At 37.2% G+C, this 25198-nt stretch overlaps 3 protein-coding genes and 1 non-coding gene across 6 annotated transcripts in view; 3 read left to right on the plus strand and 1 right to left on the minus strand.

Annotated features, from left to right (window-relative positions):
• LOC106717643 overlaps window positions 1–10893 on the plus strand; it is a 43110-nt gene extending 32217 nt beyond the window's left edge. The window contains exons 3-13 of one of the 2 annotated variants that reach the window (XM_014511541.2): window positions 4429–4627; window positions 4778–5012; window positions 5128–7853; window positions 7934–8137; window positions 8209–8376; window positions 8458–8593; window positions 8717–8923; window positions 9165–9332; window positions 9410–9693; window positions 9813–9982; window positions 10086–10893. In XM_014511541.2, the coding sequence (XP_014367027.2) occupies window positions 4429–4627; window positions 4778–5012; window positions 5128–7853; window positions 7934–8137; window positions 8209–8376; window positions 8458–8593; window positions 8717–8923; window positions 9165–9332; window positions 9410–9693; window positions 9813–9982; window positions 10086–10469 (4881 nt within the window). In that variant the 3' untranslated portion in view covers window positions 10470–10893. The remainder of the gene's footprint in view (window positions 1–4428; window positions 4628–4777; window positions 5013–5127; window positions 7854–7933; window positions 8138–8208; window positions 8377–8457; window positions 8594–8716; window positions 8924–9164; window positions 9333–9409; window positions 9694–9812; window positions 9983–10085) is intronic. The other variant, XM_014511542.2, reaches the window with a different exon arrangement.
• Window positions 2312–2383, plus strand: Trnaq-cug. Its single transcript has one exon. It is a non-coding gene; the product is annotated as a tRNA-Gln (tRNA).
• Window positions 10894–12262: 1369 nt separating the features above from the next.
• LOC106717640 (adenylyl cyclase-associated protein 2) overlaps window positions 12263–25198 on the minus strand; it is a 29763-nt gene continuing 16827 nt past the window's right edge. For both annotated transcript variants that reach the window (XM_014511538.2, XM_014511539.2), the window contains exons 4-9: window positions 24291–24673; window positions 22770–22919; window positions 21713–21897; window positions 17059–17265; window positions 12696–12839; window positions 12263–12514 (exon numbers count right to left, since the gene is read on the minus strand). In XM_014511538.2, coding sequence (XP_014367024.2) covers window positions 12425–12514; window positions 12696–12839; window positions 17059–17265; window positions 21713–21897; window positions 22770–22919; window positions 24291–24673 — 1159 coding nt within the window. In that variant the 3' untranslated portion in view covers window positions 12263–12424. The remainder of the gene's footprint in view (window positions 12515–12695; window positions 12840–17058; window positions 17266–21712; window positions 21898–22769; window positions 22920–24290; window positions 24674–25198) is intronic.
• On the plus strand, window positions 13320–15806 carry LOC106717642. The gene is made up of 6 exons (XM_014511540.2): window positions 13320–13582; window positions 13850–13975; window positions 14159–14369; window positions 14624–14922; window positions 15005–15226; window positions 15516–15806. The coding sequence occupies exons 1-6, from the start codon at window positions 13355–13357 to the stop codon at window positions 15780–15782; spliced, it is 1353 nt and encodes a 450-aa protein (XP_014367026.2). The 5' UTR covers window positions 13320–13354; the 3' UTR covers window positions 15783–15806.

Consider the following 25198-nt stretch of genomic DNA (forward strand, 5'->3'; position numbering starts at 1 on the left):
GTAGATATTTAAAATCACGTGGGGTCGGCACACAAGGTTTTACAAACCTTAAAGATTTGGCTTAATTTTTTATTGCCGGCCGCCTGCCTGTAACCAACCCTACTTGGGATTATCTTAAAATGAAATAAAATCGTCGCTATGATCATCAATTCTTATATGGTGTATGTAATTATTATGTAATTTAAATAAGACACAAGAAACTTGTTAAATTCACATAATAACCAAGGTCGTAGTGGTTCCTGCGTTTATTGACATGGGTTATCCTGGAACGATGAGCGCATGCGCGGGCTAGTGGGCCCGAGCGAGGTCACTTGCCACAAGGTCAGCCGCTATGTGCATGCATTCAGGGCCAATTGATATTTTCTGTGCATGAGCCTTGCAATCAACATAAAAACTACTTAAACTTTATAAATGCTCATACGAACTCCAAACTATCGTAGTTCTTAAAGGAACTAAATAAGCTGGTGTTAATTTCTGAAGCAGACAAAAAGAAAGCATCCGGATTTTATATTTCGTCTAAACATTGAAATCTCTTTAATAACGTAAAAGTTTTAATTTAGATAAAAAAACAGTTATAAATTAGAGCAATAATCATCAATAGAACTTAGTAACATTTGAAGCGTTAAAAAGAAATCGATTCCTAGATTTACAAAAAAATACTACTACATATTATGAATGCGAATTTTTTGATGAATGGATGTTTTTAAGAAGATTGCTTCGGAACGGCTCAACTTATCGTGATGAAATTTGGAACAGATGTAGAACATAATCTGGAAGAACACATAAGCTACATAGTATAGTAATTAAACAATGAAATCTACCTAAGTCAATTACATTATATACAAATCCATATACTACAGTATTCGCTATTATAATAGTAATTAAAGTAGTTTGCGTCACAAAATAAAAATAGCCTATGTTGTAATTCAATGTAACGTTATTATCATAGATTAATTCATGACAAATTGATTACATCTGTCTTACAGCACAATAAGTAAGCAAACAGCGCCCACAGCGCGGCTGTAACAAAGTCGCTAACTTGTGATGAGGGTATCGCCCCGAGCCAACCTGAACAAATCAACTTGTTACAAAACAAATAAACTCTCTTATTAAATTGCAAAACAAACAATACAGAGAGATAATATCCTTAAATTTTGTAGAATGTTTATATTTAATGTTATAATATACATCATTTATTCATTGTTATAAGCGCCTAAAGCAAAAATGTCCCTAATTTTCGCAACAAATTTTCAAGCTATATTCAAAATCTACTAGTCTTCTAGTTATTTAAAAAAAATGGGACCCATCTGCAAGCACTTCCTTTCGATTAAATTAATTTTTATCAAAATCGGACCACCAGGGGCGGAGATTCGCAGTAACACACATAATAAAAAATACAGTCGAATTGATAACCTCCTTTTTTTTGATGTCGGCTAAAAAAATAGCGTAGAGCTTAATATGATATTAAGAAATATGTGATATATATGTAATGTAACAACATAGTATAAAATATATGTAACAACATTAACAAGACACAAATATATATGATTTAAAAATGATATGCTAGAAATCCAACCATTGAATAGTTCTGGTTTTACGGTAACATAAATGTATCGTATTAAGTTATACCGCAGTAGGCCATTGCAACGGCCAATACAGTGCTTGGACATGCATGAAACAAATGCAGCAAAATTACACGGCGAGATTACAGGCTGCGTTGCAAGTGCTTATGTTCGACCGAGTTGCGGAGGTCACCGGGTCACCTCCTTACTGGTGTACAATTCATTAGTCAATTGCAATACGCACTGTGTCCCCCCCTCCTTTTTTAGTAACACTTTATGGAGCTTGCGATTAATTATTAATGAGTATATCTTTAAATTAAATTATTTCTAACGAATGGTCAATGCCGTCGTTTATATTTTTTTGCGTTAAATATTTTATCGTAAAATTAAAAAAAAAAAATTTCATAAAACGAATTTATTGGATATTTTTTGTATAAAGTTTTATAATTGTGTTGTATAACATCATTTAAAATTTGAATGTAGATGACTACAATAAGATTGAACACTAAACATAGCAGTCGTAATTTCTAATAAACTTTCAGTCAAATAAATATAGATTTATCCCCATTTAAGCCGACGTCATTAATAAAAGCTAAAATTGTATCACGAACCGCAAGATGTCGTTGAGCAAAATATAGGTATTTTTAGAAAAAGCTTTGTGTTCTTTGTGTTATATTGACTTTAGCGTGAAAATTTCATTGAAATTCATGAAAATAAATATCATAGGTATATCCCGGAGGCTGCGTATCGGTCCCATGGTGTAATGGTTAGCACTCTGGACTCTGAATCCAGCGATCCGAGTTCAAATCTCGGTGGGACCTTGAATTTTGAGGGGTAAAAAAAGGAAATGATATGTTTTTCTGTTTTATTTTCCGTGAAAATTTAACATTAATACATAAATAAATATATGTACATAAAAGTTGTTAAAAATAAAGATAACGCATAAACATTTCGCACTTTTCAAAAATATGACGGATATTTAGAAACCAGTAAAATAATTATTATTTGTGGTAATGTAAATAAAAATGAATGTGGAATATAAACATATACCTTATTAAAACTAGATAATTTTAGTACCTACACATATCCCTTTGAGGAGGAAGATCCGAAAGGAAGGAGTATATAATGTAAAGAGAAGGTACCTACCTATCTTAAGGTACCCATCATAAGTATCATAAGGTATCATTGTAATAAAGATCGGAGTACATTTCCACTTTCAAGTCATCACCGCAATTGCGTCAGGTTCGAGGACCTCATTACGCAATTCTTCATTTAAAATGGTATGTAATTACGGGACGGATGTCGCTCCAACACGATAAATAAATAAACAATAATTGCGATAAGGGAGGCCGTAGCTGTGTGACTTGAACAAGCCTCTACGTGTGACCGCGTCACGTTGAATGCCATAGAATTTATAAAAAAATAATAATAATTAATTAAGAAAGTTTACTTATATTAATCAATTGATGACAAACGTTTTTTTTGTACCAATAATAACCATGTATCGAATCACACTTAAAAAAATGTGGTCTCTAATACTCCTATCTAATGCTATAGATCTACCTGTTATTTTTTGGTAATTAAACGGTTTACACTTCATACCTTGCAGAATACACCACTTCTTAAGCATAACCAGTAAGATAATGAGTATTATTTCACTGTACTCAGTATTTTTTAAGTGTACAATGTTACATAAGTGGCTATCTCCATGTGAGCTGTCCCTCATTCTTTGTATATAAAATGCGAAACGTTTTTTAATGATAGCCGCTTCCACCGTGTAATTATGCGAACGAAAAAGCACCGACCAGAGATTTTTGTCTCATCTTAATTCGGGCCTTGTCTTGTAAATAATGTTCTTAAAATATTTAGGAACACACACGCTTAGGAACGATCAAATCTGCGGTAACGTACTGGTTGGATCGTTCCTACGCAATTTAAAACAATTTGTAAAAGGGGAAGGAATCTTTTAAACAATGTGGTATATTTCTCATGCGAACTCACATATGATAAAAGTGAGGACAGTCAGAAAGAAAATTATTTCATGTTTTGTAAATTTTTTTTTAATGCGTCTACTAACACCGTAACATTTTTGCGATACTAATTATATGTCATTGAGGCTTCAAAAAAGCCTTCTTTGATATCGGATTCGTAGTCTGGTACTACTAAACATGAACACTTTAAATGATCACAGTTATTTTTGAAACTTTTTAAGTCATTTTATTGAATAAAAGATTAAAACAATAGTTGTTTACTTCAAATTATTGTAACGTCCACTTCGATATATTGTGCTACATTCAACTGCAAGGATTTCTTTCTTGTTCCTTTAATCGTATTTACTTCTTTATTCTACTCGATGTCGGCGCATTCTTGAAGGTTTGATTGGGTGTTTTATGGTGGGTGATTAGCGTCGCTGGGGGTTCGCGGAGGGTGCGGTGTGTGGAGGCTTTGACCACCGCGACCGGCGCGGGATGCCTGATGCCGGCTCATCGGATCGGTAATGATGGCACTAAATCGCACGGCCCTAATGATACCGACGGTGAATTCGCACACAATAAAAGCAGATTTGCATTTAAGGTTTACGATTGGAAGATTCGATATGTATTTATGATTGTTGAAATGTAATATACCAAAATTGAAAACAATATTGGATTACATTTAAATATGTAGAAATTCGGAGAAAATCGGATATGAGTAAGCTTTAGGCGTTGTGTCTTCGACGCCAATCTGAATTTACTTTTGCAACGTAAGTGTAATAAAATAGTGTGTTATGGTCAAACTGGTACTACTCTATCCAAAAATTACAACAAGTCCTACAAAAAAGTCCTGTTATAAACAACAAATAGAAAATTATTCCTTATCCGAGTAGTCTGTGTTACAGAGCGAGTATCGGTTCGCGGGCGGGGGCTACCCGCGCCTGCCCGTTAGCGGCGCAGGGCACGGTGCGCGAGGCGGAGGGTTATGCTCCGCGGCACTGGTGGCGGGCGCGCTGCTGGCCGCCGTGGCCGTGCTCGCCGTCGCCGCACTAGCCTTCTACATGGGCGCCCTCAGACCTGACAACGGAGAACGTGAGTCTAACTTATTTTTAGTACATGAATAGTCATGTTTTAAAAACATCAAATATAAATCGTGGTAACATTTAACACCCGAAACCAAACATAAAATTTTTGATAAGGAAAACATTTTTGGTAAGTAAGATATTGGTGTTTTATTTTCAGCAATAATGACATTCGAGGGTAACTTCCGTGTGACGCGGGGTGACGTGTATGGGGGCGTGCCCGGCAGCCCCGCGTGGAACGAGCGCGCGCGACGCTACAGCGTGGGGCTACGGCAGGCGCTCGCCGCGCCCTCAGCCCTGCGACAGGCCTTCGTTGGCGCTATGGTCACCGGCTTTGGCGATAGAAAATTAGATGTGCACTTCAGAATATACTTGGATAGAAGAAAAATACCAAGGTATTTCTAATTCTTATGACCCGTAATAATTGAATTTAAAACAATAAAATCCAGTTCGATAAATATTTAGTGAAATATATTAGAAGATTTTATAGTTAAATGTAATTTTTTTCAGTTCTGTATCGAATATAGAAGATTCTCTTAAGAATATAATAGTTCAGGATTTATTATCTAAGCAACCTTCATTTGGACAAATAAAAATAGATATAAATAGCATAGCAATAAAAAGAGATTTAAAGCATACGTATCATTCAGAGTCGCAAGTAATGGAAGCCTTAAATGAAACTTTAGCAAGTTATCAACCTAAACAATTATCGAACCAAAACGGAAGTGATAAGACCCTCCAAAGCAGGATAGGTGTTGTCCGGAAGACTACCGTTAAACCCAATCAACCTTCAAAGAAAAGAGATCCGGATGAACCCGATATAGATACTGAAAACATTCCAGTCGTACAAGGTTCCTTCCAAATAACAAAAACAGAAGCAGATATAACAGAAAATAAACATAGCAACGTACCTGCAAAACGTGACGAAAAACTCAGTCATAAGCCGGTACCGGTAAAATCAACTACAACAACTAAAGCACCAACGACAAAAATAACAATAACTCAACCACCAATTACTAAAGCAACAACCGCCGCTTTATCTACATCCAAACTGAAACCATTTACAATAATGTCCAATCTAGGAATAAAAACAAGAACAACTTCGACACAAAAACCGGAAACAAGTTTTAAAACTACGAAAAGACCTCCAACCAGATCTACGACACCATCGACAACAACTTCGACCACGACTGTGCAAACTACAACGGTTAATGTTTCACAAATATTGTTTGATCTCCTGACCAATGATAATCATGATAAAGATTTACCGAAAATAGATACACTATTTACAGTGCCACATGTAATTGATAATGAACCTTGGCGTCCAATAACAAGGCCATATTATGAAACAACTTCAAGCAAACAAACAACTCAAGGTACAGAAACAGCAAGTGAACCTACTGCGAAAGATCGAATCGGAGTTGCAGAAGTTGTTGAAGATATTTCAATGCTGGAAAGCATGTTAAGTCCAATTCCACCAATACATTACACAGATAAAACCACACGAAGACCATCTGGTTTATATAACATAGATCCAAACTTAGCAGCAGACATATATGTCCCTAGCCCAGTTTATACTAGTTTCACTCTGCCGACGTTTGCTCCACCACTTAAAGATTTGGAAACGCTCGGGTCAATGTACCCAAAACCTTTTCCTTTACCAGTTGACAAAATTGGTGACGCTAAACAAAATATGAAAGAAAGTAATTTCGACGATGTCGATGACGGTAAACCTATTATGCGACCACCAAAGGATAAAACAACATCAGCGATGATAAATGTTTTACGACCGGGCCCGCAAGATAATAGTACAGAAAGAGTTTCGATTGATGGAACGTCAATATTAAAGATACATAATTTAACTATCTCAAGCACTACTACTTCTACTACAACTAGCACTACTGAAGCAACCACGACAATCACATCTACTACGACATCTAAATCTCAAACTAATACTACCAAAGCGACGATTACAACAGAAAAGCACACTATCAAAGAAAATACTACTCGTCGCCCTAACGACAAAGTTTCAATCATTCCAACAACAGATGCTCCATATCATACTTGGGAGTTGGTAAATACATCGACAAACGATAATGACACTTTTGCAAAAAATTCTCCAGAAAAATTTTACAACGATACCTTACAAGCGATTATAACAAGAAATGATGCTACTTTCCCAAATACAACACCAAAGTTTCCAAGCAAAATTTCTATATTGAGAAATTTAACAGATCTTATTAAGAAATATGCGCAAAGCACAAAAAAACCGGAGAACTTAGCACCCACTTCGTCAACTCCAGTAGTGGATAAAGTAGTTGATGTAGATGATAACGATCCTATTGAAATAAGGGGATCTGTTGAAGTAATTCCTGAAGAAGAAATCGAAACTACCACAGCTAGAGTGATAACTTTAATGCCTGTAAAATCAAATTTAGGCGTAAATAGACCTCTAAGACCTAGACCAAAGATAAAAAATGAACAGCAAGTTAAAGAAAACTTGCGTAGTTTTTTTAATAATGCAGTTCAGGCTCAAAAACTAATTGAAGAATTAAATACAGAAAATTATATACCTGCCTTTAATAAAACTAGCGTTGATGAAGACACTTTGGAAATGACAACTTCTGCCGATAATGATGCATACGAAACAGTGAATCATGAAGTGATTGCAAGTATGCCTGATAACATAAATATTGGGACCAACATTCCAATTACTAATAATAGATTTCCTAAATCTAGCAGTGATTTAGGACCTTCGACACTAAGCGATGAATATTTTTCTCCGGACAAGTTTTCAAGCGACAAAACTATTCCTGAGGGAACATATAGAGTGTCCTACCACGTAACTGGAAGTGTTAGCAGTAAGCAAGCGAACAAAACTAAAAACCTTCCAGCTTATGAACTAGCTCTAGAACCAGATGTCGTTTTAGAAATTCCCATAAATCAATCAAATACCCTAACATTTGAAAAATTGAAACAGTTAGCAAGTCTAGCCTCAATTACAGACTACAGTAACAGCAGTTTATTTCGTCGTCCCGGAGGAGTAATATCAACTAAAGCTATACCATCAAGCTACACACTAAATCAGGCTGGATTCAAAATATTGACGAAAACTTATCACAAAACACAACCTTCAAAGCAAGAGGATAATAGCTTCAATGTACCAGAAAAAACTCACAACAAACCACAATTCAAACCACTGAAGGAAATAGAAGAAGTGAATGATGTTGAAGAAGGTAAACATAACATAAATAAAATTTGCAAATGAATTTGATATAATTTATGATCTGCAAACTATATTTACAATTTTTTAAAGATTGCAGTAATGCGACGTCATTCCGGTGTCCAAGTGGACTTTGTTTACCAAATACATCCAGATGTAATCGCCTCATGGATTGTCCGGGCGGAGAAGACGAGCGGGCGTGTTCCTGCGCCGACTACCTGCGTGCAGAATTCTCACAAGCAAAGATCTGTGATGGAATTGTAGACTGCTGGGATTACTCCGATGAAAATAAATGTGGTAAGGTTTTATTAAAATTGAAACTTTAAATGAGAAATATTCAAAATCTAAAGTAAACTTTTTTTTTTCAGAGTGGTGTAACGAAAATCAATACGTTTGCTCCAATGCGCGACAGTGTATAGACATGTCACGGGTTTGTGATGGAACACCTGATTGTCCTCTCGGTGATGATGAAAAAACTTGCGTCGCTTTATCTGATGAAATTGAAGATAACGAAGTTGTACCATATAATGAGGAAGGTAAAGATTAATAGTTAATTTAAATACATGTTAGATATTTGTGGTGTTTTTTTATTTAGTAAAATAAGTAATATTCTCTAGGGTTCGTAATGGTTCGGAAACGCGGTGAATGGGGTCGCTTGTGCGTGGAGAACTTTGCGGACGTTGTAGCTGAAGCTCATAGTTCTCTGCAATTACCTGATCTTGGTAGAGCAATCTGTCGCGCTATGACGTTCAGGTAAGGTGCAATCATATTTTTAATATGCTATATATAATTTGTAACCACATGAATAAATAACATACTAAGTTATATATTACATTGGCCATTACTTAATTTAATTTTTCTGCATTTTGACTTTAGTGGATCAAGGTGGTCCCGGGAGGCGCGTGAAGGTCGCATCATAAGCACGGTTGGGTACTGGGAGGTATGGCACAACGCGGAGGCGCGCGCTGCCGACACCAGGCTGACGTTCCGGCGCGCCCAGTGTCCGCGTCGCCGCGCGCTGCGCGTGCGCTGTCAGGACCTTGCCTGTGGAGTGCGGCCGCACGCTGACGTGCAACAGCCCCGGTAAATAGCTATAAATCTAATGCTACACATCATCTACAAAGGTCTGTAATACATTTAATATAGACCAAGTCTACGGGAAGGGGAGTAGAAAAAGGAGGAAAGGAGCCAGGAGGCACGCTTGACTCGATCCAATCTGTAACATAATAGCTGGTACATTTGGGTTCACCGATGTTAAAAATACACGGCCTACAATATTTGGTGTCCGGCGTATGGTGTACGTGAGGCCTGGTGTGTTGGGTAGGCGTGTAACTGACGAGCGCGTGCGGTGGGGCAGGGTGGTGGGCGGCGGCGGTGCAGCAGCGGGCGCCTGGCCCTGGCAGGCGGCGCTCTATCGCGACGGCGACTTCCAGTGCGGCGCCACGCTCATCGCTGACCAGTGGCTGCTCTCCGCCAGTCATTGCTTCTACCAGTAAGAATTACTTGTTAATAGTCGAATTAGTCCCACCTTTTCAACTCCTTACTTTATTGAAATATCAATTTATATAGAGCGACGGAAGCACACTGGGTGGCGCGCCTGGGAGCACTGAGACGCGGGGCTTGGCCGCGCGGGCCGTGGGAACGCGTGGCTCGTGTCCGGCAGCTGGTACTGCATCCGCGGTACGCGGCACGCGGCTTCCGTAACGACATAGCGCTGCTGCGCGTCGACCGGCTGCAGCTACACGCGCGGCTGCGCCCTGCCTGTCTGCCACCGGCGCGCGCGCCCCCGCCTGCCGGCACCCACTGCAGCGTCGTCGGTTGGGGACAGCTTTACGAACATGAACGGGTCTTTCGTAAGTACTTCGACTACTGATATCATACCAACTTCTCTATCAATGAAGCTTTGTAGCCGCTTCCTATTGTGATTCTTGAACTGTGACGTTGTTTAAAACTAATTGTAATTGTTTGCCAGCGGACACGCTGCAGGAAGTGGAGCTGCCGGTGATATCGACGGCGGAGTGCCGTCGGCGCACGCGACTGCTGCCGCTCTACCGCGTCACCGAGGACATGTTCTGCGCGGGCTACGAGCGCGGCGGTCGCGACGCCTGCCTCGGGGACTCCGGCGGACCGCTCATGTGCCAGGTCAGTGCATTACCAACGGCACTAAATTTTATTAAAATATCTCATCTAGAAATAATCAGATTTCAAGAATAAACATTATTCAAGGTTTATCGTATTATTTCAGGAGGATGGCAAATGGTATATCTACGGTGTGACAAGCAACGGGTACGGATGCGCACGCGCGAATCGTCCCGGCGTCTACACTAAAGTCTCCAACTACATCGAGTGGGTCGACAGCGTTATAGACAAATATACGCCACGCAACAAGAACGATACCTTCAAGGAAGACAACGAAAACAAATCAAACGAAGACTTCTATGCCGACTTGGAGACAGCAGAGAACAGAAGACGCGCGTACTTCGATACGTGTAAAGGTTTCAGATGTCCACTGGGAGAGTGCCTGCCGACATCCAGTGTATGTAACGGCTTTCTAGAATGTTCTGATGGTAGCGATGAATCGAATTGTAACTACGCTGCACTCAACAGTTCTAGTATTGACCCTGATTGATTACTAGGACGAAACTAATATTAGGACAAAGTGTAACAAAAAACTTTTCGTCCCTTTTAGTGTATGTAAAGAGCAAATTGTAATGTATAAGCCAGTACTTAAATGTAGAATATTTTTTTTGACTTAGACTGATTTGCATTGTAAGCATTAAGTTATATTTCGACTAAAGCTACAGTCTCATACCACATATCTTTGAAATAGTAATCTCAAAACCACTAAAGCCATACAGAATGTGGGCATTGTATATATAGTTTGTAAATTAAAGGAGCCCAGTCAAATCTCTTCATATTTAACTGTTAAACACCTATTTAAAATCTATTTATTACAATTGTATGGATAACCTTTTCCGTTTGAGCTATTTCTATTCAAATGGACGACGTAATCCATGATCTAAATAAAATGAACCTTTGAAAAATTTGTTTTATTTATTACGACAGATATAAGTAGGGATATGAAATAAAAAAGTCATAAATCTTAAAAATTATTTTAATCTCTCCACAAATAAATTAAAAAATATAAACTTCAAATAAGAATGGCGTAATAAATAATGTCACATTGTTATATTAATAAAATTATTGTTACGAAAACTGATTACTATATGTAAATAGCGTACTAACATAGCTTCGACATGAACATTAAATTATTAGTACGAATGAAAAGTGTCGGATTTTATAATTTAACGATACACAAAGACAATTATTATAAATAGAAAGTGATTAATACTAGAAATACGCCCAAATACGGTTACGTTAATCCGGGGTTTATATTTCAATCTATTGTAGTTACAGCCAATAAATATACAAGTAAAAATGCAAAGAGCTTTGTTTTAATATCAAACTCGTGACGTCACACTCTTAATTAAGCTATCCTTAATATATACCTAGCGGTATCGCAAATAGATCAGAACTACACACAGACACATAAACGGACATAGCGTTGCCAGGCGTCCGGATACAGCCGGACATATGTAAGCTTTTTGATTTCGTGTCCGGCTTTTTACATGTCCCAAACGAAAGTGTACCTATCAATACTGAGACAAAATCCTAAATAATATAGGATGTCCGACCTTTCTACCCAAATGTCCGGCCAAACTGGCTGGTCTGTCCGGCTTGTAGGTTTGGCGAGCTGGCAACACTAGACGGACATAAAGAAACAATATAGACAGGCCGATGTTTCAATCCGTGTGTTCACATTGCTAAACATTCACATAAAACATGTTGTAATTATTTTCAGAAAGGAACAGAACAGTGAGAATTTAAGATTAGATCTATATGAAAAATCCAATCTGATTTATTGTGTTAAAATGTCTGTTAGTAAAAAAAATGTATTATAAAAAAAATGAATTAATCGAATACGAGGAACATTAAATAGATTGGGCGAGTAAATACATGAATTAAAGTTATGTCTACGTCATTATTTAGATTTATATCTTAAATGCTAAAGATGGAGCGAAGTGAGCAACAAACGAACATAGAAGTACTAAATCGTTTTCACACATCCGGAAACTTATTTTATTAAGGGGTTAATGTTATTTTGTGCTTTTTCTGAATACAAACAACGTCAACTGGAATTATTCAAGATTACGCAAATTGTTCTTAAAAGTTATTTTTTTAGTTTGTAGTGAGAAAATAAACATATTAAATATTGAATAGAACAGTTACATAATTTAAACTAAACATTAATTACACTTGAATTTAATTTCAAAGCATTTTCTATCATCAAAAGAGAAAGTCATTCACCTGATATTATGCAGTGTTCTACCCTAACTAAATATAGGAAGAGATGCCAAAATGAAATGATGTATAGTTTTTTATTAGTTGGGAATTTGCGTAATCTTAGTTCGTATTGAGTGTACAACCATCTTATATTAAAAGTAGACCGTGCTGTTGAAATGAGGATCCAAAGTTAGACGTTGGAGCTTAGTTCCGGGTGTGGGGGCTTAGCCGATGGGGGGCTTAGCCCTTGTTCTCAACGGGCGTGGTGGTAAGTCCGGTCGGCGGCTTGTTCAGCACCGTCTTAAACTGCTCCGGAATCGGGTGCTCCGACTGAAAATATGACATGACCATTAATTCAATATTGAAAAACCGTAAATTGATTTAATATGTTGATATCTTTGTAATTTTTTTCACTAAGCTGCTACATTGCTTATAGAATTAGTACTGGACATATAAAAAAATCTTTCAAATAGAAAAAGGGTACCAGAGTATAAGGAAAAATGGGACTTACGTAATCGCCATTGGCTTTGGGCACGAGCACGTTCATCTCCGAGGATTTGGAGCTGACGATCTCAACGTCGAGCGAATCCTGCGACAGGTAGATCTGGCAGCCGTCCGTCTTGTCGATGGAGATCGTAGGTACTTTGCCCAGCACCTGCAACAACAAACATTACAACTTATAAATATGGACATCACAGCAAAATAATTAAAAAATGTGAGTACACTCACACGTTTAATTTAATATAGTTAAACTCATGGGAGTATGCAGATGATACCAAATTTCCCTATTCACATTATTAAACATATTTTAAATAAACAACATATTAATTAAAACGGATAAATACGCGTACGTTAATCGGAATCCAAAAACGTACGTACGAAATAACATAACGCATCGCAACTAACTCATTACTTTTCATATTTTTAAATATAAGTTCAACCAATTAATTTAGCAAACATAGTTTCTCACCCTTTTAAATAACAATAGCATTTTTTACATCAAAGGAAAATCTATACCATCTTAATGAACGAATCTGTCATAAAAAAAAAGAAGAAACATTTAAAGAAGGGACATTGACAACAATGTCAATCCAAAGTCTTTGACATTTTGTTAAAAAAAATTATACTGAGAAATTTATGTACAAACATGTGATTTTTTTTTGAGTTTAGATGTTCGCTCTATTCGTAAAGTTAGCGGTTGTGTTAGCGTTGCTGTATTTGCAGAACATACTGACGGTGGACAACAGCTCAACGGAGGAGGCCGACGAAAAGGCCCTCTGGCTATGGGAGACGGTGAAGTTTATGGAAACCATCATAGACGAATACCGTGGCTCGTTTGGAACGCAATGCATTAATGGCCTTAATATTCTTTACGCAAACTTGACGCTTGTCAATGTGGTAAGTGCACTTTATAAACGCGATGAATTTCTCTTTGGCTGCGCTAAATTATGTAAATATTTAAGATATTGTTCTCATATATCACTTCAACACAGAAAACTCGTGTCAAACTTGTTTTTTTAAGCTAGTACTATTTATTCTAGTTCTTTAAAATGAATTTGAAAAATTTACTTTAGCGGTGCTCAGTTTCAATACGATTTTATATTAAATTTTTAAGCAGCAAAATGGTGAGTAAATACAGAAATGCATTTCGTACTTCATTTGCAGGTCGTTTTTATTTTCAAATACGTACCGACATCGTTGTTTATGTATAGATACATGAAGAATTATTATCTATCGAAAAGAGAGCATTTACAACGAAAACAACAAGAGTTTGAGGACATTAAACTACAGGTAACACTCGAAAATCCATTTAAATAACGAATCCGCAAAAACTAAGAAAAGTAATTGAATATAAATTTATTTTTAAACATTACATGATAGTCGAGCGGTCCCCTGAATCCTTCCGAAACTATTTGTAGCAAACGAAATAGTTTATTGTTTAAGCAGCGATAGGCATGTGTTGTTGTTACATAGGTGAAAGTAGCAACAACAAAGTTGAGCGTGCGCGAGGCAGAACACAAGGAGAGGTCGGAGGAGCTGCGGCGCGGATTGCAGCGACTACGCGGAGTACGAGCGCGCGTGCGTCAGGCGCTCGCAGACGACGACGACCTACGCCGCGCTGCCGAATCCAACGCACTCGCAGCAGACATTGATACACAACACGCGCAAAACAACCCCGAACAAGGTGCACTATTTATAAAATTATTAAAGAGTTTTGACGCTCAGCGACTTTAACGTACCTCGGAAAGTATAATAACAAAAACCACACACTTTTGCTTAAACTTGTCATGTGAAATACCACAACCTCAGAATACAGAAGTAGTAGTAAACTTCAGTACAGTGTTTAGCCTTGCTCATGTACCATAAACAACTCAAACTATTCCAGATTATTCCTTTTAAATACTATATAACTGTTACCAATTGTGCATTTCCTTTCAGAACAAAAAATTCTAATCGAATTAATGAAGGATTTAAAGATAGAACGAACAAAGTTATCGGAAGTGGAAACGGAGAACACGTACGGGGAGTACGGGGAGTACGGAGAGTACGGGGAGTATGTGCCCGCTGAGCCTTCTAGCCCCGCGGCAAGCGTCTATTCATCTGCCAGTGAGAGTCAGAAGGAGTGTCAAGTCAAAATAGTCAAAGTCACCAACGTCTACAAAGTATCATATCTTAGACATTTTATCAAACAAAAAAGACTCAGAAGAGCTTCGAAGCAAGCGCTCTTAAAAAGAAAGGTTTGGAATGATTTATTACGCTAAAATTTTCCTATTTTGATACATTTCTCAATGGGATTGAACATAAACATGTTCTTTTCAGATGGAAGACATAAAGAAATTACTAGAAGACTGGCAAAAGACGTTGAACATGGTGATCAACAGCAAACTGGCGATAGTGGACATAGACACAAACCACATGGAGCTGGCGTCGCAGGAGGCGATGGGCGACTTCAGCAAGCCGCCATTGCGTGACTCCTCCGACACCGACAGCGATATCAGCTGGTACCCCAACGCCTTTCGCAACTCACCATATTGTTTTCAGGTAAAATTGCACTATAAAGACTTACAATTCAATTCAATTCCTTCCAAGTTCTTGTAGACCTGTTACTTGTTAGCAAATGAAAAGAAACCATAGCTTTAAGATACCTGATATAGGTTCAGTTCGCGCAATTGATAAGTGCGTCGTTGTGAATAATTAGTCAAACGGACAACTTCGTATGTGTGCAAAGACAAAATCGACACCTTTATTCGATCGTATAAATTTATACGAATAAACCTATATCAACGAATACTTTTTAGTAGGTTGTTTTAACGTTATTAACGTGTGTCAGGAGTCAGCGGACATGGACATGTCTCGCGAGTACTACGAGCCGGGCGAGGGCGAGGTGGCGCTGCAGACGGGGCTACAGACTGGGCTGCAGTCGGGACTGCAGGCAGGCCTCGAGTGCGAATGGGGTCGGCCAAGGCTCGCAAACAACCTGTTCGTGGTGACGGAAGAGACCAGCAGCCAGCTCGCTATACAGGAGGTGAAGAGCGAGGCGGGCGACGACTGGGACTGCAACGATATCGCCTCTTGTGACCTCGCTCCACTGTCGTAATATAATTAACTCTCAAATAGTAAGCATTTTGATACTGTACTTGTATCTTTGAATAAAAATAATTACTTAATCGTGTAATTTTCAATTGTAGTAGCAAGTGGCTAGTTAGCAAATTAATAAGCGAAACTACGGTTCAAAATGTAAATCGATAGTCTAGGGTACGTTGAATGGATAATAAATAACAGCTATTCCAGAAAAAGAGAACATTTTCTTCGATGGCTACAGGATATTGTGTTATAAAATATATGACGCAATAACGGTGACGTAGCGCGAAGCTCGCGTGAGCGCTGTGTAGCACAAAGCGCTCAATATTCTTTGCGCGTCTTTATTCAGCGCTTTAAAAATATCCCAATACAAACATAATCTAAGTCTAAGTGAACCAACACAATCTCAAACATGTGCTTCAAAGTGTTTTTGTAAAAATACAATCGCTTGAAATACCACACTGTGTACTTGTACTAACTATAGTTGACTGAATACATATTTTGAAGAATCTTACATAAAATGCAAACAAGCATTAATCAGGGTATGGAATATTTTTCGGAAACATCAATGTTTTATTTATATGCGTACTTTAATGCATCGAGCTGACAACAAACTACATGTTTTCAAAAGCTGTCGCATTCTGGATCGGGAAATGTGTTTGAATAATTAAGTTTAATTAAATTTGTCGATAAACAAGTACACAATTTGTATTTTATTTTATAAACATACAAAGAATATCTCATTTTAAGTTCATAATTAACATTTCGTATAATTAATTAGTTTTAAATGATAATTAGGCTAGTCATAAATTGGGACATAACTGTGGACCCTAGCGAGTTGACAACCGTTGTATGAGAGACTCACCCTAAAATTACGTCATAGAATTAGGGCATTGTAAAATTGTTTATCATAGTTTGTACTCGTTACTATCACACAGGCATTATAATAATAGTCGAGGCGATAAAATTTCCACAACATGAATAAATCAATCGGATGTATCCAGTTTGGCCGATCGGACAATAGATCAATCGGCCCAATGGGAATATTTTTTGACTCTATGGATTCAATCGGCCCAATGGGCAAAAAGTTCCATTTAGCCGATTGATAGGTAGGTCGATTGGCCCAACGGGAAAGTACCTCCTAATAGTCGCCTTCTAGTGTTACAAAATCCATGAGTAGAAGAAATCATCAAATATTATGCCTGATTCATTTTCCTAATTGTTTCTACTTATCGTTAAGATACGCGATGTAAGAATACATAAAAGGACAAAAATATGCGTATTATACTAACCTGCATCTGAACAGACTGGCAGTTGACGAACTCAACGCTGGAGACGAGGTTGTCGAAGACAACGGCACATTTGGTGCAGGAGTCGAGTACGACGCCGTTGATCTTGCCGCGCACAGTGAGCGCCGAGTCGCGGCAGCGGTACATGTACACCACGTTGTTCATATCCGCGTTCTCCACCACCAAATTAGAGTTGCCCTTCTGGTATTCCTGTTAACAGACGTCTTAATTAAATGACAAATCTTTTGAATGGAGAGAAAAACTGAAAGCTCCAAGTAGATGGCGCCAGCAGCAGAAGTCGGAAATGTCATCTGTCAAGGTTTTATACGTCATTCTAGCGATTTAAAAAAAGGTATTATTCCTTATTGACTGTGCCGGATTTAAAAAAAGAGCACCGAAGTCGGAATAAATCCGCGCTGGAAAAAAATCCTTTTTAGGGTTTCCAGAAGTTACAGAAGTTACAGCACAATTTCATTGACTTTCTCTAGTGTAGATTTAGAATCCCTTAATGTGAAAAATGTAGTATATATTAATAAGCTGCCTTTTATATCATAGCGACTATGAAAGGTTGGTTATATGAGTATCGGTAAAAGCCTTAAATACACTTAAGGTAGCTTTTATGAACTAACCAAAACAATTTACCGATGCAGTCAAGGAGATTATGAGCAACATTGTGGGGAAATTTATAACAAAAAGCTTTGAAAACAATTTAATCTTTATAGAGTAAACTAACATAGACTTTGTGTATACTGTCAAAGTTTACTTCTGTGATACTCTACGTAACTAAAATTATTTGAATCCTCTGTTTTTACTAATGCGAATGTTTAGATGGATGTCTGTTTGAAGGTAACTCTTGAATGACTCAACTAATCTCGATGAAATTTAGCATACATGCAGAACATACACATAGGCTACTTAGTAAGTTTTTTTTATTCCACACGGACAGAATTGCTAAGTTCAGCGTACAGAGTTGAGAGCCAGCCAGTAGTCATATATAGCTAGAGGCATTTTATGCGACTGTGCAAGAGAATTTTTTTTTAATTCCAAGAAGTAATCCAGTTACCGCGAGGGGGTAATAAATCACAAGATATCTCATTAGAGTTATCAAATGAATTAGAAATGTCTGTAGCAACGTGTTAATTGAGGTTAATTAGCGTCGGTACTACGTCATAAATAATTGAAACGTCACGAATAACCGGCGAGTAGTTCGATTGCCGCGCCTCTATCTCTATTGACTTTCCAAATTAAAATTGCATTTCAAATTAACAACTGCAAATTGACAAACACTTGCACCAAATTCATTGCTACGTAGTATAGTCTAAAATGGAGAATGTTTGAAACGAATTTTCCGGATCAAATGTATTTAAAAACAGATTTAATTAAATAAAAGCAATTGTTAATAACGTAAAAAATATAGTTAACAGACAATAGATGAAAAAGTAAAAATCAATATAAAACTAGGTCGATACAAATAAATAAAAACAAAAATACTAAAGCAAATAAAGTTGCACGTAACAAACACGTATACATTCCCTTGGGAAAGGATCACGACTCACGACTTATATTACCCTCGTAAAAAGTCCCATATTGTTGAACTCCTATAAATCAATGGCCCAGAAGCCAAAGTTTTTATTATTATAAAATACAACACATTAAACACTTTAGTACAGGTTTTAAAATACCAAATTATAGTTTAATTGAAAAATAAAACGTTTCAGCTAACTGTAAAAGTTTCTTTTTGATAAAGTGCGCTATATTTCAAAGAGCAGATTGTGCTTAATTGCCACTTAGCATATGCTTTATCAGTTATTCTCTTTGTTCAACTCATTTCTTAATTGTCTTCAAGACTTTTGTACATTTTAAATAAGATGTAGAATTATGTTTTTTACCTTCAAAGAAAAAGGAGTCGTGTTCCAATGCAACATCTCAGATAAAGAAGAGTTATTAGGCAGTCAATGATTGCCATCTCTTCTTTCAATTGCTTACTCTTTAATTAACCATGGATTTAATTATAACATACTCTAGTCATTAATGATATGAGTACAGTTCTAGTAAAAATCTGCGCTGTAGAAAAATCAATTACATTTGCTGCTTGGGATTTGACATGAATAGTAAATTCATATCCCGGAATTTAGTGACATTACTACATATATACAGTTATTTACATAACTACCAACTTAATACCATATAGAATTTATGACTTACAATATGCCTACAAAATAAAACTAAAGAATTGTAATTTCGAAATGTTCCAACTTACATTATTTATGATTTTGTTTTTCTAAACACCAGCCGTGGTCAAAGTTATATTTGATCAAACTATATTGTATATACAAAAGTAACTTTGTAAAAGCAACAAATCAAAGGACTTTGTCGACAAGTTAAAGAGAAGTGTTCCCTTTATCGTACTCTTATAACTTTGAATAACTTTGAAAAGTGTACAAAGTCCCGAACAAATATAAACAAGAGCGCCTCTTAAATAACAGTAATTATATAGAAATATAAATTTAAGTGACTAATTAATGCAACATTTTCAACGTTGTCAAGTTTATCCGATGTTAAATTTGACACAAAATTGACATTTTGCATATAGATTTTTCTAGTGTATACTTTATTACGCACAAATATTTACTAAACTTAATATTACGACTACATTTCATGTCACAGTATTTAAATCTTTAAATGCAAATGAAGTATACTCGACCCTAATATTGTAAAAGTTTTATTTACAGTGTACCACAGTGGTTAAGCAACCTTCATTAAATTTTATGCGGGTAAGGGTATCCGAGAGAATGGATGGCATTAAGGCGGAGTACAAACTATACTACCTTTTGTTAAGAAATATCGTAGACATCATCTAAATTCGGCAAAAGACAGACAGAATTACCTTTACTTTCTTTCCTATTTAGGAAAAAAAACGGTTCAGAAGAGAACTTTAAAAATTATAAACTACAAATTTTATTCACGATTAGATTTCCCATCATTAAAAATAGAACTTAGCCTTAATTGTAGTTATTTGCGGTTCGTTAGCGCTACGTGGTTTGTAAATATAACGTTTGTTATTCGTTTAATAATTCAGAAAGCTTCCCTGAAAGGCTATTCGCGGTAGTGAGCGCTTCAATAACGGTACCAGCAAATTAAATTGCCATCGAGTGCCAACTGTAAGCCGAAGCCGCTGCTCTTATGTACATAGACTCAAATTTGCGAGAAACGATAAAATATTGAAATAAATAGAAGTTGGCAGAAGAGTGAAATACGAAATGAAAAAAGAACGAGTGAACAAATTTTTCCTTTCTTTTGAACTTACATTTGAAAATTTCCTGGTATTTTGATCATTTGTTTATTTTTGCCTTATTTCATACAAGCTTCTGCCCGCGTAATCGTCCGCGCGGATTAAAAAAAATCATATTAACTATCGTTTGTGTTCTTCCAGACTATGTTCTATTTTTGCTAAAATTCATCGAAATCCGTTAAGCCGTATGGGAGATACGTAATAACAAAAATCCATCCATCCAAATATTCCCATCTTATAGTATAAGCATGATTTCTTCTGTTAAAAAAAACTGACATACAGGTGATAGGATGAAAATACTATTGGAAGAAAGTTATCGTCGACATGCGGGCAACATTAGGCGGCTCAAAGTAACAGAAAGGGCAATGCTCGGAATCTCTCTGCGTGATCGCATCAGAAATGATGTGATCCGCGGCAGAACCAAAGTAACCGACATTGCCCGAAGAATTGTAAACCTTAAGTGGCGATGGGCCGGCCATATTGCCCGCAGAACGGACGGCCGATGGGGCCGCAAAGTACTGGAATGGCGGCCACGTAAAGGTCAGACCGTGGGCCGTGGGCAGACCTCCCGCAAGATGGACTGATGATGTGGTCAAAGTCGCGGGAATATTCTGGATGCGAGTTGCACAGGACCTATCATAGTAGCGATCTTTGGGGGAGGCCCATGTCCAGCAGTGGACGTTACGAGGCTGAACAGATAGATATCGTAGACAAAAGACCTTTTATTTCTATAGAGCGTTGTGCGAACTTTCGTGTAAGGTCGAGAGTAAAAGGTTCACGTACACTATAATTTATCACTGACATCATACGCTATATGATAAACTCACTCTCTTCAGTAGAAAAACATAGTCCAAAAAGACTTTTTGAAATTAGTATCATCATCATCAACCTGCCCTTATCCCTATGGAGGGTCGGCACAGTATGTACTACTCCTCCATACATCTCTATCAGCCGTCATATCTGAATTAGTATCATTAAGCCTATTTTTATTTTATTTCAAAATGTAATTCAGCAGATCATTCAATGTCAAATTTTGACCGCTAGAGTAAACTATGATTTGCAGATGTCTTTTTATTTACAAAGAACAGTAGACAAAAGCATGAAAAGAAAAACTCCTATTATTTGGTCCGTCCTCTTTCTTATTTTGGGTAGCATTAACACTTCTAATCTGTGTCACATTTATAGCTCCTGTGAAAGTGTACAAAGTTATTAAGGTGTATAAATAGTTTCAAATATCTTGGCTGCTCTTAACTTATCGTGAGTCGCTGCGCAGAACACAATGTTAGGTGCGTTGGGATGTAGCGGGATGCGGGGGCAGGGCAGAGACCTTGGGCTATCAAGATATTTGAAAATAGTAATACTTACAATGAGCCACTTCTTGCCGTCGCGCGCGAAGACGGGCGGCTTGTCGAGTTGTCCCGCGCCGGGCTGAGGCAGAGGTTTGGTGGGGGCGGGGGCGGGGGCGGAGTGAGCCGCCTTGAAGGGGGCCGGCCCCTGACGTAGGGTCGGGTTCTTGTGCGTCTGCATGTCCGCTGTCACCTTGCGCAGGCCTAAGAACACGACAAAACCATATCAAGAATTCAAATGCGTTTCGTCGGTTACATTATCTTGAAATGGTAATGCATCCTCAGCATAGACATAACTTACGTAGACAAATTGAAATCATTGAATTGAAAATACTTTCGTTTAGTCCTCTAGGAATAAATTATGATTCAGAAAGTTGGCAGTTGTAAATTTGAATGTTATAAATATTAATATAAAAAACTAAATATAAAATTTCACATATATACGAGAAATGCAAAGATTTATTGATAATACATAATCAAGTAATAGCGGTTGCGATGCAACTTTATTGCGACGATTTAGCTAACGGTTGTCGCGGCTGGATTGTGGCTCGAGCACCGTTATATCTACACGTTAACCAACCACTTATGCACTTCTATAAATAGAATACACAGTGTTTTAATAATGCATTATATTTTTATACATTCCAATAAAATGCACCAACTGATTTTCGATTACCTTCCTTAAATACTATCGACCAACTAGACTGTCTGACAACACAGTGAAATGACATTTACGAGGTGACCCTATGAAATAATAACCTAACACACGTAAAATAAATTAATTAAGATTAAAATTATGTTGCATATTTCACTAAAAGTTTATAAAAAAATCCTTGAAAGCAGCTAATACCTAACTACCTATAAACCTATCTTTAACTTTTGAAATTAGTTATTACAGAAATCATCATTGTTAATCTAATCTAATATTTAAAAGATAACGATTTGTATTTTTGTATGTAACGAAGAAACTTAAAAACTACTGGGCTATTAGAAAGCTACATTACCACTGAGTAACATAAGATATTTTAGTTACTGGAAATAGACTCCGTCGGGATAAAGTCAATAATAAAACTTACTGCTGGTGATGCCTTCGCCCTGGTTAATCTCAGCGAAGAGAGCGCTGCGGTCGTCAACGCTGAGGTTGGCGAAGTCCGCCTCGGGCAACATGGGCGGCGGCGGAGGCATGCCGCCGGGCGGGGGTGGGGGCGGGGCGCCGGCGCCTGTGCCTGAACACAAGTAACACCAGTGAAAAAGATCAGCTGCGCCACTTTGTAAGCAGAAAAAGTAATCGAAAGATCCGAATCGAAGCGACAGATTGAACTTTTGCGGTTAGTTAATCTTAGATGTTCAGGCTTAGTGCCCATTGCTGTCGATTAGCCCAAGTAAAACCTTTTTAATTCATCTTCAAGACAAAAAGTGGTATTATAAAGTTAATTGTTAATTATGAGTAAGCCTTAGATATCAAAGCCATCACTTTCCCCAAAATATGACTTATATTTGAAAACGAGAAGTGGCAATAACATCATACCCACAGAATAAAAAAATAAATAATATAAAACAGGCAACTTTATTGTGTCAAGATTAAGGTATCAAATCCAATTTTCTTAAGAAAACAAAACTCGATTGTGAGATTGAACATCGTCCATCCTTTCCCCTATTTCGGTTGAAAAAAAGGATTATGTAACGCCCACATCCGTAACTATAGTTCTGCCAAGACAAAGAAGGAAGGATCAAACAAAACTAGAACACGGAAAGAAAACAATGGACGCTAAAGTGAGGGAGCGAGCGAGATTGCGATCCAACGACGTCGAGGGAAATCAAGTTAAACAACTTTGGACAGTTTTGATTTTCCCATGTAATAAATAAAATCGAATACATTTTGAGCAAAATTATAATGCTCGTAGCGAACTCAATTATAATAATTGCGAATCGAATATCGATTTGCGTGACTCAGAATATTAAACAAAGACACTGACACAAACAGAATGTTCAAAAGGGTTTACTTAAATATATTAAAATATATTTTTATTTTTATTTAAAAATAATATTTTAAAGGTTCTTTATACCGGTTGATTTACACAAGAGTATGAGTGTAAATTATAAAAAGCAGTTAATTATTTGCGACAATTACTCATTGCTTTATTTTAACGTTAATGATTTTTACGCTTTTAATATGCTATTTGTAACATTCTACATTGTCTTTCGCAATTTTATTTAACACAACACATTTTTGTTATCTTATAAATATAATGTTTTTTATATAATAAATTATACTTCTATTCTGTAATTCAGTATAAATACTAGTAGTAATGTAGTTATGGTCCAGCAAGCAAACAGGTCGTCGACACACGGCCTGGTCTGCACCCTAATTAGCTTCACCATTCTTTTGCTATTTGACTTTGCAACGGACTGATTCCCTTACTAATTAGTACAAGATAAATGTTAACAGGAAATGCTAGACTATTGATTTATCACGAATAAGCGCAGAATTTGCAAAAACGTGTTTCCGTTTACTTGTTTCCAAAGTTTATTTCAAATTGAACCTAATTCGATCGTTACAAAGATAATTATACAAGTAAATATTAAAAATCACTTACCAGACCAGACAAGACCGGTGGTGTGGTGCTGCTTGACATAGGCCTGAAGATCGGAGAGGAGCTGCACCCAAGCGCGGCACCACTCTACGTGTCTCTTGTCCTTCTCCTTCCACTCCTTGAGAACTCTGTTCGTGTAGAACTGTCCGGCGTCATTCATTTCTTTGACGTAAGGAGCGGGAGTGGGCGACACCGCAACCCAGCCCAGAGCTGGGATGCTCTCAGATATCGCCGAGAGATGGTTGAAGAACGACGAAACTCTATTCTTCTCTCGGAACTGCTGAATAGCAGATATCTTTTCGCTGGTCGGCGCTAATAGCTGAACTTCCTCAGCTTGCGATGGTTTGCTTCGTGATTGAGCCAGTTGAATGTAACGAAGCTGCGCTCTGTATTAAATTAATAACATTTCACAAAAAAGGATATAGTTAACAACAATTAAAAACAAAATTGGAGAAACTGAATAACTTAACATTTTTTTACTTTTGCAGCCAGACTTAAAGCTCAAGAATTCTTGCAATTAAGCGAACACAAAAATCAAAGATTGTATTGTATTGCATTGTATTAGAAGGTTGGAATCTAACAAAGGGAATCGAACTTTATTTGCAGAGTAAGACATACAAAGAGAACCATTGATCGGCAGACTATAGACAGTTATTGGCATTGGGACAACTATTTCAATAAGTCATGTAATAAATATTGCTAATAAACATAGACAACACACTACGAGTTGTATCATGGTCACGAAACACTATGGTATTTAAATTTCATTTTAATTATTTTAGTATATTTAATATATACATTTACATGAAAGAGACGCGTTAACACAACGCGTTAGAACAACACAAGGGCACCCTTGACTTTCAGCGATAAAATCAAAATGATATTGTGCGTGGTAAAAGTAAATGGCTTAG

Source organism: Papilio machaon, chromosome 2 (assembly GCF_912999745.1).
Source record: "Papilio machaon chromosome 2, ilPapMach1.1, whole genome shotgun sequence".
Taxonomy (NCBI): Eukaryota; Metazoa; Arthropoda; class Insecta; order Lepidoptera; family Papilionidae; genus Papilio; species Papilio machaon.

Coding starts and splice junctions, on each gene's coding strand:
- LOC106717642 (XM_014511540.2), top strand. CDS start 13,355: ATGTTCGCTCTATTCGTAAAGTTAGCGGTTGTGTTAGCGTTGCTGTAT. Junction 13,583..13,849: donor ACTTGACGCTTGTCAATGTG/GTAAGTGCACTT, acceptor CTTCATTTGCAG/GTCGTTTTTATTTTCAAATA. Junction 13,976..14,158: donor TTGAGGACATTAAACTACAG/GTAACACTCGAA, acceptor GTTGTTACATAG/GTGAAAGTAGCAACAACAAA.